The sequence below is a fragment of the Acomys russatus genome, chromosome 26, assembly GCF_903995435.1.
Source record: "Acomys russatus chromosome 26, mAcoRus1.1, whole genome shotgun sequence".
Lineage (NCBI taxonomy): Eukaryota > Metazoa > Chordata > Mammalia > Rodentia > Muridae > Acomys > Acomys russatus.
This window is the reverse complement of record NC_067162.1, coordinates 32,054,095-32,067,072: the sequence shown is the minus strand read 5'-3', so window position 1 is coordinate 32,067,072 and position 12,978 is coordinate 32,054,095. Positions and strand designations below refer to the sequence as shown.

Here is a 12,978-nt window from a genome sequence, read left to right as displayed (position 1 = left end):
GAGTATGGGCTGCTGGTCTGTAGCCACTTTAGCTGTCACCTCCCCTGTATCTGCCTTTCTCAGTTCCCAGAACCAGGCCTGAAGGGAATGGGGGTAGGACCATAACTCTGTTTCCATATCAAACATAAGAGGGGCAGTGGATAGAAGGGCCTGGGGCCTGATAAAGCCTTAATTAAAATATATATATATTTATTTATTTATTTATCCTGCATTTGTGCCTGCAGGCCAGAAGAGGGCACCAGATCTCATTATAGGTGGTTCTGAGCCACCATGTGGGTGCTGGGAATTGAACCCAGTTCCTCTGGAAGAGCAGATAGTACGCTTAACCACCGAGCCATCTCTCCAGCCCCTGAAGAATGCATCTTTAAGGTCCAAGACAGTGTACACCTGTTTCTGTAGAATCGGAAGTCCCAGGTGTCTTCATAAACAGGATGGGCATATTCCAGGGTGAGTGGCAGGGCACCAAGATGCCTCTCTCTCCAAGCCAGGCAATATGGACTGCAACTTCCATTTATGTTCAGGCTCAGTGGGTATTATGTAAATGTGTGGAAGTAGACAAACTGGTCAGTTGAACAATTACAAGAATTTGGGACTGGGCCAGTCCCGAGAGATTGGCTTCTCCCTGTACACCCAGGAGTCTTCCTTGTCAATCTGAGAGATAGACCAACTGTATCTTTGGATTGGAGGCAAAGCTTTCAGCTACGAGATATTCTTCTGACAGAGGGAAAGACACCAAATTTTTGCTGGTTAGCTGTAATTCTGACTATGTCTCATCATCTGAGAAGGTGACAACAGCTTTAGTTTATGCAGAAGGTCCTGCCCCAGTCACTTCTCTTTTGTTAAACAGCCTTTGTGCCACCTCCAGCAACTGGGACCTGCTTCTGCTTTTACATTTTTCTAACTCATAATTTTTAAAAAAAATATCTGGAGCTGAGTGGGTAACAAAAGAAATGTTTTGAGCATCTTTTTTTTTATCCCTTCTTATTTCTGTTTTTTCAAGAGTTTCTCTGTATAGCCTTGGCATCTGGCTGTCTTGGACTCGATTTGTAGACCAGGCTGGCCTTGAACTCAGAGATCTGCCTGCCTCTGCCTCTCAAGTGCTGGAATGAAAGGCTTGCACCACCATGCCCAGGTATGTCTTTTTTTTTTTTTTCAAGACAGGGTTACAGGCTTTCTCTGTGTTATCTTAGCGTCCTAGACTCGCTTTGTAGACCAGGCTGGCCTTGAACTCACAGTGATCTGCCTGCCTCTGCCTCCCAAACGCTGGGATTAAAGGCAGATGCCATCACACCTGGCCTCCAGGTATGTCTTTTATCATTCTAAAAGGGACCTAGGGAAAAAATTTTATTTTATTATTTTATTATTTATTTATTTATTTATTTATTTTGGTTTTTCAAGACAGGGTTTCTCTGTATAGCTCTGGCTGTCCTGGAACTCACTCTGTAGACCAGGTCTTGAACTCACAGAGATCTACCTGCGTCTGCCTCCCAGGTGCTGGGATTAGAGGCGTGCGCCGCCACCGCTGGGCTACAAAGGGTTTTGAAGTGTTTGGGAATGCAGGAAATATTTGGGCCACAGACAATGAGAACCATCAGGGCCCCGAAAGGTTTTTGATACAGGACAGTTTAAAGGAAAGTAGGTGATAATAAAGACTCAGCTCAGCGTTACCAGTGTGTAGTAGCTCTGATCTCCTAATGACAGATTTGAAAGAAAATTTGGAAGTCATTAATATCCCTTCTGTTCAATTCAACAAGGAATTATTTTAGAAAATCATGTGTCCTGCTTAGGGAGGGGCAAGGTATTTAGTAATACAGCCATTGTCCCAAGATGTTCAAAATAAAGTCGGGCTGCATGAGCAATAGCTATATAACACAACCGATTTTATAAAGATTTATTTCTACATATAGTGTTCTGCCTGCATGTACACCTGTAGGCCAGAAGAGGGCACCAGATCTCATCATAGATGGTTGTGAACCACCATGTGGTTGCTGGGAATTGAACACAGGACCTCTGGAAGAGCAACCAGTGCTCTTAACCTCTGAGCCATCTCTCCAGCCTAACATAACCAATTTTAAAGAGTGGTTCCAAGTCAGTTTGGAGGTTACCTGGTAAAGTCAGCTTGACGTCCTTGTTGTGAATCTCTTCCTAGCTTCTGATTTTCCATCATTGTGGTACAGGTTTTGCTTTTAAAAGTGAAGAAAGGCTTTTGGCCTCGGCAGCAGAAGCAAGGTGACAAAACGGACGTCATCCTTTGGAAAGCATCGCAATAAGACGCACGTGCTGTGCCGCCGCTGTGGCTCTAAGGCCTACCACCTTAAGAAGTCGACCTGTGGCAAATGTGCCTACCCTGCCAAGCGCAAGAGAAAGTATAACGAGTGCCCAAGGCTAAGAGGCGAAATACAACTGGGACGGGCGGATGAGAGACCTAAAGATTGTCTACCGAAGATTCAGACATGGATTCCGTGAAGGAACAACACCTAAACCCAAGAGGGCAGCTGTTGCAGCAGCCAGTTCATCTTGAGGATTTCAATCAGTCATAAAATAAACGCTCTGGTTTCAAAATAACAAAACAAAAAATAAAGAAAGCTGAGGCTGGAGAGATGGCTTAGAGATTACGAGCAATATCGGTCTTGAGTTCAATTCCTAGCAACCATACGGTGGTTCATATCCATCTATAATGAAAACTGGTGCCCTCTTCTGGCATACAGGTGTACATGCAGGCAGAAAATAAATAAATCTAAAAAAAAACAAAACAAAAAACCAAAAACCCAAACTTGTCTTTAAAAAGTAAAGAAAGCTCTGTGAAGTGTATTATGAGGTCGATTACCCTAGGAGTCTCTCAAATTTAATTATGCATTCACTCCCTGCCTGGGCGACCGGCGAGGCTGTACGTGCGTGCATGTCCTGAAGCGGTTGGTTGTGGCCGCCAGGGGGCGCCGCTAAATCGCAGCGGCTCTTCCTCCAGATCTCAGAGGACTGCATTGCAAACGCAGGGAGCAGCGCAGGGCCTGTGCGCATGCGCGGCCTGTGCATGGTAGCCAGCATGGCGCCGGTGGAGCATGTAGTGGCTGACGCCGGGGCTTTCTTGAAGGATGCGCCTCTACAGGTACAGGAAATTCCGCTGCGGAGCCTGCGCCCCAGGGGTGCGTGCGGGGTCAGGCGAGTTTGATAACTGAGCCGGTCTGTCCACAGGACTTTGGAAAAAACATCTACACCATCCGGGAGGTGGTCAGAGAGATTCGCGACAAGGCCACGCGCAGGCGGCTGGCAGTGCTGCCTTACGAGCTGAGGTTCAAGGAGCCCTTCCCGGAGTACGTGCGGCTGGGTGAGTGCCACGGTCAGCCTTGGGGGAGCTGAGCCCAGAGCGGAGACCGTCGATTCATTCTGGCTTTAACTAGCTGTGTGTCCCCGCCCCAGGTATACCTCATGGACTTTAATCTTTATCTGTGCAGTGAGAATAGTAACAGTATTTGCCTCTCACCTCCGGGAGTACTGCAAACCATAATAATGTACTTCTTGCCATAGTGTCTAGCAAATCGGAAGCGTGCAGTAAAGGTGTGTAACAGCATAAGAACTCGGGGAGAACGCTTGCCAAGTAAAAAACATAGCCGGGCGTGGTGGTGCACACCTTTAATTCCAGCACTCGGGAGGCAGAGGCAGGCGGATCGTTGTGAGTTCAAGCCTGGTCTACAAATCGAGTCTAGGACAGCCAAGGCTACACAGAGAAACCCTGTCTCGAAAAACAAGCAAACAAAAAAGAGCATGTATGTGTCGTCCTGTCAGTAGGCTGATTGTAATTTCTAATAGAGAGGCAGCCTCAACTCAGAACAAGATCACACCTGGTAGAGTGGTGTGATCTCTGCAATTCCTTTGGAATTACAAATAGTTGCGAGCCACCACGTGAACGCTGAGAACTGAGCCTGGGTACATTGGAAGAGCAGCCAGTGTTCTGCCTGCTGGGCCAGCTCCCCAGCCCCTCTATGCGTCCTTTTGATACTGTGTCTATCCAAAGACCTGTCAGTGTTTGCCCTTCAGTAAAGTCAGAAATCTCTTGTTTACTTCAGTGACTGAGTTTTCCAAGAAAACCGGGGACTACCCCAGCCTCTCTGCCACCGACATCCAGGTGCTGGCGCTCACTTACCAGCTAGAAGCGGAGTTCGTCGGGGTGGCTCATCTAAAAAAAGAGCCAGAAAAGGTAAATGAGGCAGGTTGGGTTGTTTGGGTGTTGGTTTTTAAGTTTGTGTATATCTGAGTTTCTGAGCTTTAGCGGTAGTGAGGGCACCCACGGCAGCCAGAAGAGGGCATCTCATCTCTTGGAGTGGAATTATAAGCATCACCAAACTGTGCTGGGTCCTCATGGCTGAGCACTAAAGTGCTCTTCCCCGCTGAGCCTCCTCTCCAGTCCACTTGCTATTATGGGAACTGTCACAGGTGAAGGAGGATTAGTATGATGGCCTCGTGTCCCTGTCACAATTCACCTCTACAGTTACCATCTATAGACAGCCTGTTTATTTATACAGAGCCACCACCCTGGGTATTTTCTGTTGTTGTTGTTGTTGTTGTTTTATTTTATTTTTAGTTTTTCCGAGACAGGGTTTCTTCCTTGGCTGGCCTGGACTCACTTTGTAGACCAGGCTGGCCTGGAACTCACAGCGATCCACCAGCCTCGGCCTCCCGAGTGCTGGGATTACAGGTGTGTGCCACCACGGCTGGGGCTAACCCTGGGTATTTTCAATTAGGTCATCTGCTGTTTCAAGGATATGTAGCTTTTCCTGTGTCTATTACATACTTTTACATAAAATAAAAACAGATTTCACAGGTGCACACCTCACAGTTTTTTGTGTAATAGAAATGCCCAGAGAGCACTTAATGGTGTTGGAGGTCTCTGAATGCTGTCATTTTGTCTGTGTTTTCTTTTTGGTTTTTCAAGACAGGATTTCTCTGTGTAGCCTTGGCTGTCCTGGACTCACTTTGTAGATCAGGCTGGCCTTGAACTCACTGAGATCCGCCTGCCTCCGCCTCCCGAGTGCTGGGATTAAAGGTATGCACCACCACGCCCAGCTTGTCTGTATATTCTTGTAACTTCTGGTTTTGTTTTGTTTTGTTGGTTTTTGGAGACACGGTTTCCCTGTGTACTCCTGGCTGTCCCGGATTCATTTTGTAGACCAGCTTGGCCTCGAACTCACAGAGATTTGCCTGCCTCTGCCTCTGAGGTCACAGGTTCGTGCCACCACACCCAGCCGATTTGTAATTTTTTTATATTCAATAACTAGGGAGAAAGATCTTGATTTTTGGTTTGTTTGTTGTTTTTTTTTTTTAATTAGCCCTCATGTTGTGTTTTCAAACTAACTGTCTTTACTCAATGCAGGCTTTTTTTTTTTTTTTTAGGTTAAAGTGAGTTCTTCCATTCAGCACCCTGAAACTCCTCTGCACATTTCTGGTTTCCATCTGCCCTCCAAGGTAACTCCTTTAGGAGCCCTGGCCCTCCTTCCACATGCCACCGCTGTTGGGAGCAAAGCATATTGATCTGGGCCAAAGCGCGGGGGCATGTGTATGTGCATCTGTCTCTGTGTGTGTGTGTGTGTGTGTGTCTTTCTGTCTGTCTGTGTCAGATCTTGGAGTTACAGTTGTGAGCTACCTGGGCTGGAGAGATGGCTCAGCAGTTAAGGGCACTGACTGCTCTTCCAGAGGTCCCTGGTTCAAATTTGAGGCATATTTGTACAGTGCTCCCAGACCCAGCTTGCATATAGAATGGTTTGACGTTTAAACTCAGAACAGTTTTCATGTTTTTAAATTATTCTGCTTTGTGTTATGTGTAAAGCCCGGGGGTTTTTCCCCTACAGTGAAAAATGAATGTTTCCTTTAATCCCAGCCTAAGCCATCACAAGAACCAGCGGATGGCGGCCACACTGCGGACGGGCCTGAGGACCTGGAGTTCAGCTCCTTCATGTTCTGGAGGAACCCTCTGCCTAACATTGACCACGAGCTGCAGCAGCTGCTGGTGAGGCCCTGGCTGCCGTCTCCTAGTGATGTGGGAGGCCCTGCACGTCGGTCCTGTGGGCTGGAAGCTCGTGTGTTGATGTTTCAGGTTGACCAAGGAGAGGAGGAAGAGGAGGCCGAGGAGTTTGAAGACAGTGATGATGATGGGGGTGGCTGGATAACCCCCAGCAACATCAAGCAGGTCCAGCAGGAGTTGGAGCAGTGTGACATCCCAAAGGACGTGCGCGTTGGCTGTGTGACCACAGACTTCGCCATGCAGGTGGGTCGGCAGGCCCAGGCCAACCCTGGGGAGTGGCTAATTGTTCGTTGTCTTTCGGGTGGCCATCACATCAGTAACAGTATGCGTAGGGAAGGGGGTTGTTGGTTGGTTGGTTGGGTTTTTGTTGTTGTTGTTGTTTTTGGTTTTTTGTTTTGTTTTGTTTTGTTTTTGTTTTTCGAGACAGGGTTTATCTGTGTAGCCTTGGCCATCCTGGACTCACTTCATAGGCCAGGCTGGCCTCGAACTCACAGCGATCCGCCGGCCTCTGCCTCCCGAGTGCTGGGATTAAAGGCATGCGCCACCACGCCCGGCTTTGGTTGGTTGGTTGAGACAGGGTTTCTCTGTGTAGCCTTGGCTGTCCTGGACTTGCTTTGTAGACCAGGCTGGCCTGGAACTCAAAGAGATCTATTTGCCTCTTCCTCCTGGGTGCTGGGATCAAAAGTGTGTGCCACCCAGCCTGGCTTGTTTTGTTTTTTAGGATAACAACTTATTTGTTTGGTTTCCTTTTTTTGGAGCAAGGTTTCTCTGTGAAGCCCTGACTGTCCTAAAACTAGTTTGTAGACCAGACTGGCCTTGTACACAAAAACCGGCCTCTGCCTCCTGAATGCTGGGATTAAAGGTGTGTCACCACCGCCCTGCTAGAATATTTAATTAACTTTGTTGTTTTATTTTTATTTTTTTTATTTATTTTCGGTTTGTCGAGACGGTTTCTCTGTATAGCCTTGGCTGTCCTAGACTCACTTTGTAGACCAGGCTGGCCTTGAACTCACAGAGATCCGCCTGCCTCTGCCTCCCAAGTGTTGGGATTAAAGGCATGTGCCACCACGCCCTGCCTTTATTTTGTTTTTTGAGACAGTTTTTCTGTGTAGCCCTGACTGTCTTGGACTTACTTTGTAAACCAGGCTGGCCTCGAACTCACATCGATCCACCTGTCTGCTGGGATTAAAGGCATGCACCACCATGCCCAAGCCCTTAATTAACTTTTTAAAATTGCATTTATTTGTTTGCTAGCTTGTTAGTTTGTTTACTGTGTGAATGTTCATGTGCTACAGTGTGTATGTAGAGGTCAGGAGACAATTTGAAGAAGTCACCTCTCTCTGTTTACCATGTGTATGCCAGGCATCAAACTCAAGAGTTCAGGTTTGATAGCAAGCACGCTTACTAATGAGCCATCTGGATGGCCCTGGGTATTTGTGGCTGCCCGGGAGCTCACAGAGATCCACCTAAGTACTGGGATTTATTTTGGTTTTTCGAGACAGGGTTTTTTTGCCAGGAGGTGGCAAACACCTTTAATCCCAGCACTCAAGACGCAGAGGCAGGTGGATGGATTTTTGTGAATTCGAGGCCAGCTTACCTCAAAAAAATAAAAACAAAACAAAAAAAGAGGCAGGGTTTTCTGTGTTGCTTTTGTTTTTGGTTTTTCGAGACCTTGGCTGTCCTGGACTCACTTTGCAGACCAGGCTAGCCTTGAACTCACAGCGATCCGCCTGCCTCTGCCTACCAAGTACTGGGGTTAAAGGCATGTGCCACCACGCCTGGCTTATTTTTTATTTTTATTTTTTATTTTTTTTAAGATTTTATTTATTATGTATACCATATTTGAAAGCCAGAAGAGGGCATTAGATCACATTATAGATGGTTGTGAGCCACCATGTGGTTGCTGGGAATTGAACTCAGGACCTTTCGGTGCTCTTAACCTCTGAGCCATCTCTCCAGCCCCTGTTTTTTAATTCTTTTTTTGTTTGTTTGTTTGTTTGTTTTTCGAGACAGGGTTTCTCTGTGTAGCCTTGGCCATCCTGGACTCACTTTGTAGACCAGGCTGGCCTCGAACTCACAGCGATCCGCCTGCCTCTGCCTCCCGAGTGCTGGGATTAAAGGCGTGCGCCACCACGCCCGGCTTGTTTTTTAATTCTTAACACGAGCAGTTGGTGCCTTTTTATCTCTCTTTGTAATGTTTTGGGATCTGGAGAAGATAAACAGGACTTTTAACCCAAAGAGGAAAATATTTTTCCTAGCAGAAAAAAAAAAAATCACTGGGTGTGATGATGCATGCCTTTAATCCCAGTGCTGAGGAGGCGGAGGCTGAGTTTGAGGCCTGCCCCGTCTACAGAGCCAGTTCCAGGGGCAGGGGCCGGGGAGCATGCATTGCTCTATCTGAGGACCAGAATTCCATACCTACCACTCATATGGGGTGGCTTACAACTACTGGAAACTCCAGCACCAGGGGGATCTGACACCTCTGACCTCTGTGGACATTTGCATACTCCCCTTTGCACATAAGTAAAACAACAAAACCCCAAATCTTTAAGAGTTCCAGGACTAGCAGGGCATGGTGGTTCACGCCTTTACTCCCAGCACTGAGGGAGACAGCGGCAGGCTGATCCAGAGTCCAGCCTGGGCAGTTGCACAGAGAAACCCTGACTGGAAAAAACAAAACAAACAAATCTCTGCTGAGTGGCACTGTCAATGAGGCCAGGCTCTGGTCTTGCAAATGCTAAGTAACACAGGTCGCTGTGTTCCCAGCCAGGCCTCTCTCGTGATCCATAACAAAAGCAAGGGATTATAAACTAAACTATGGCTGGGAGGTGGTAGCACTATCCTTTAATCCCTGTACCTGGAAAGCAGAGGCAGGAGGATCCAGTGAGTTCGAGGCCAGCCTGGTCTACAAAGTAAAGACAGCTACTACACAGAGAAACCCTCCCTTGAAAAATGTGTGTGTGTGTCTCTGTGTGTGTATACATACATACATGTGTATATACATATATGCTAAACCAGAATATTGGGTTCCCATAACTGAACAAAATTACTGCCAGATCCAGATCAATATTAAAGAAGTTGATCTCAGTTATTCACTAGTGTGTCTTGTTGGTTGTAGAACGTTCTACTTCAGATGGGGTTGCACGTGCTGGCAGTGAACGGCATGCTGATCCGAGAGGCCCGGAGCTACATCCTGCGCTGTCATGGCTGTTTCAAGTACGTGACTGGGGCCTTCCGGTTCCTGTCCCTGCTGCTGACTCCCCAGAAGAGAAAGAACCTGTGTTTCATATGTGCTCTCCTGCCACCCCTGTTCCTTTGTGGGTACCTGCCGACTCCACCACACTGAAACCCTGGGACGGGGGTTGCCAGTGGCCTATCTGTCCCTGTGCACACACCTCGAGGGCCTGGACTGTGGATGTGAGAAGTCTGGGACCTGCTCCCAGGTGACACAGGAGGACAGGATGTAGGGTAGAGATGAAACAGTAGCTGCGAGTGGCTAGTCAGGCCGGGTGACGGGTACATGGGACTCACTGTGTTTGTCGCCAGCTTTCCCTTCTACACAGGCACACGGTGGTCTGTGAGTCCAGAGTGTGTGGCTCACATCTCCATGCCGTCTGTCCTGGTTACGGCTCTGACAGTTAGTTGCCTTCTTAGTCCCTTAAAACTGTCTTTAAATAGAAAGATTTAAGAACCAGGGAGCGGAATTCAGCAGGGTGTTTGGCACAGAGGAAGTGCTCCCTCTAGTGGACTGTTGGTTGGTTGACCCTGCTACTTCCTGTTGGGGGCGGGCCTTGATGTTCTGTAGACACACCCCAGTTGGATTGGAAGACACTGCACTGCCTTGCTGTGGGAGGATGTTCTGTGACTTACAGGCAGGCTTGTCGCTGTTGTGCATCTGTTGGCTGCGTCTGTAGACATCTGTGGTCACCTGGCAGAGCCCTGCTTTACAGAAGCCTGCTGTGGGATGGTGCTGATGCATTGAGCTGTTTGCTGGGCTTGAGGGGCTGTTGATTTGATTGGGCTTCCTGACAGGGGCTTGTTTCCTTAGAAGCCCCAGCCCCAGCCTCTCCACACCCTCTAGAGTTGCATCACTCCTTAGATCTCTTCTGAGCCATAGACTAATGGTTCTTAGTCTTAAGTGCATAAGGCTCATGACAGCTCCTTGTTTCATAAAACCCACTGTCCCCTGAAAAAAAGCTCTTAGTGTCTGTCTGTCCCCATCCTCCTACCCTACCCTGATAGACAGACAGACAGACACACACACTGAACTTGTGGCAGTGGCTGCAGGTCTTCCGCTTCTCAGAGAAGCAGGGTCCACAGCACCTCGTAGAGGCTCAGGAGACTTGCAGGTGAGGGATTGTCTTCTCCAGCTCTTTGACCTAGCTCTGCCTCCCCTTGCGGGTTGTAGAGACTCTGAGAGATGCTGAGGCTGGAGGTGGGGTCTCCTGCCTGTGCTGCTAGTGTACAGCCTTTCTTTTGTGTCCCCTAGGACAACGTCAGACATGAACCGAGTGTTCTGTGGGCATTGTGGGAACAAGACCCTGAAGAAAGTATCTGTGACCATCAATGACGATGGCACCTTGCACATGCATTTCTCCCGAAACCCCAAAGTGCTGAACGCAAGAGGCCTCCGGGTAAGTGGCCTGCATCCTCAACCCCACAGCTAACTTCAGGATCAAATGACCAAGGGAGATCTGGACAGGGTGATTACACACTCCAGAACCCCAGCACTTGGGTGGAGGCAGGAAGGAGTTCAAGGCCAGCTTTGGCTACTAGACCCAGTGTCAGAAAAAGAGCAGAGAACCACAGGAGAGCCAGCCACTTAGTCACCATGCTGCTGGAGTCGGAAGCCCGTGTTCTTGGTACCCAGATAGGAAGAGTGAGACGACGAGCCAACGCCTGTGGGGGTGGAGGAGGCGCAAAAGGCGTGCTGGTGGACAGTGAGTGCCCATTCGTGGCCACCTGCTTTGGGGAGGGCAGAGCTCAGCAGGGGCCATTTGGAACACAGTGGAGACCCATTTCTATAGGAGCCTAAAGGATGATCTCGGTCTGAGTTCAGTTGAGACGGAGGGAGGAAGGGGAGTGTTCACATAGGAAAAGCCGTTTGTGAGAATGGGTCAAGAAAGAACAGCCAGGTACGGTGGCTTGTGCCTGTGAGTCTAGCGTTCAGGGGGGCTCAAGCAGCGTATCTACAAGGGGAGCTGGAGAGATGGCTCAGAGGTTAAGAGCTCTGGCTGTTCTTCTAGAGGTTCTGAGTTCAATTTCCAACAACTACATGGTGGCTCGCAACCATCCATAATGAAATCTGGTGCCCTCTTCTGGTGAGCAAGCACACATGCAGGCAGAACATTGTATATACATAATAAATAAATAAAAAACAAACAAACAAAGAATATCTACAAGGTTGAAGGCCATGAGGCTACAGAGTGCAGCTGTCTCTAAAAGATGGGGGGGGTCCTGGAGAGAGAGAGCTCAGCAAGGACCAGAAGCCGGCGGTGGTGGTGCTGGGGTTACGGATGTGTGCCACCACCAACCAGCTTCTCTGTGGATTTGCGTTTTCTGCTCTAGGTTACGCTTGTTTCATTCCTCATTTTGAGGCTCATGCATTCTGTACTTGGCGTGTGAGAGCCCCGCAAACCCCGTCCCTCTGATGTGCCCCAGCTCCTGCTCTTCTGACACCGTCAGACCCTTGTCCCTGCCCTCTCTCTTAGGGTATGTGGCGTCAGGTTGAGGCAGACTCTTATTTTCCTGACTCTACTTCCTAAATGCTGGGATTATTGCATCCTGCAAACACTTCTGGTTTGTGTGACTGGGGAGCAAACCCAGGGCCTTCATGCCTCTGGGCAGGCATGCAGCCATCAGAGCTACATCCCCAGCCCTCTCTCGGGAGCTAAAACACATTTTAGATAAATAGTTTTTGCTGGCCTTGAACCTGCCATATGAGCAAGGATGTCTTTGAACTCTTGGTCCTCTTGCCTGTGTCTGCCAAGTAGGGCCCTTGGGAGTGCACCGCTGTGCCCAGCCAGGAATGCTTTCTAGTGGCCAAGAGTGTATTCAAGGCTGCCTCATCCACCCCCATTCATAAAACCCATGTAACACTTTCTTCATGATGGTTCACCTTTGCTCAGCCTAGAGCCCGAGTAGCCATTTCAGAGCTGCTAATCTGCGCCTCTGTGGAAATGCCATCAGCTCCATGAAGCTCTCTGTCCATTTGTCATTAGCTGAGAGTGTAGTAAAGCCTTCAGGTTTTCATCTGTCAGTTGAGAAAAGCGTAGTGTGGGAGGCACTTGTCTTGTTGGCACACAGTAGGCAGGACAGTTGTGTGGCAGCAGCTGGCTCTGTGTGAGCAGGGGTCCCTGTTGTAACAGCCTTTCCTCTTGTTGCAGTACTCACTGCCCACCCCTAAAGGGGGCAAATACGCCATGAACCCCCATCTGACTGAGGATCAGCGCTTCCCCCAGCTGCGGCTCTCCCACAAGGCCAGGCAGAAAACCAACGTGTTTGCCCCTGACTATATAGCTGGGGTGTCTCCCTTTGCAGAGAATGACATCTCCAGTCGCTCAGCCACCCTGCAAGTCCGGGACAGCACGTTGGGAGCTGGGCGGAGACGCTTAAATCCCAATGCTTCTAGAAAGAAGTTTGTAAAAAGAAGGTGACATTGCAAGCCTTGCAGGCGCAGCTGAGGGGCTGCAGGCGCAGCTGAGGGGCTACAGGCAGCTGAGGGGCTGCAGGCTCGTCCCAGGGTCTGGTCTGCAAACCAGCTAGACGGGTGCTTGCCTGCTCGAGGCCCGGCTCTCCTGCCTGCCTGAGACTCTGCTGTGTGAGCATGCAGAGCCAGGACTCCGCCATGGGAAGGAGAGCTTGAAGCAGAAAGAAGTGCGTCCTGGAGCAAGTGTTGAGCCTTGAAGTTCAAAGGAAGAAATATCCAAATGGTAATCTTCTCTAATAAACTCGATGGCCAG

The 12,978-nt window shown here is 48.9% G+C and overlaps 1 protein-coding gene across 1 annotated transcript; it reads left to right on the top strand.

Moving 5' to 3' along the window:
• The first annotated feature begins 2,982 nt into the window (after positions 1 to 2,982).
• Nob1 (NIN1 (RPN12) binding protein 1 homolog) lies at positions 2,983 to 12,686 on the top strand. The gene is made up of 9 exons (XM_051169241.1): positions 2,983 to 3,106; positions 3,193 to 3,325; positions 4,065 to 4,195; positions 5,389 to 5,460; positions 5,873 to 6,001; positions 6,089 to 6,259; positions 9,135 to 9,232; positions 10,506 to 10,650; positions 12,403 to 12,686. Exons 1-9 carry the CDS (start codon positions 3,017 to 3,019, stop codon positions 12,670 to 12,672), a joined length of 1,239 nt encoding a protein of 412 aa, XP_051025198.1. The 5' UTR covers positions 2,983 to 3,016; the 3' UTR covers positions 12,673 to 12,686.
• Positions 12,687 to 12,978: the final 292 nt, after the last annotated feature.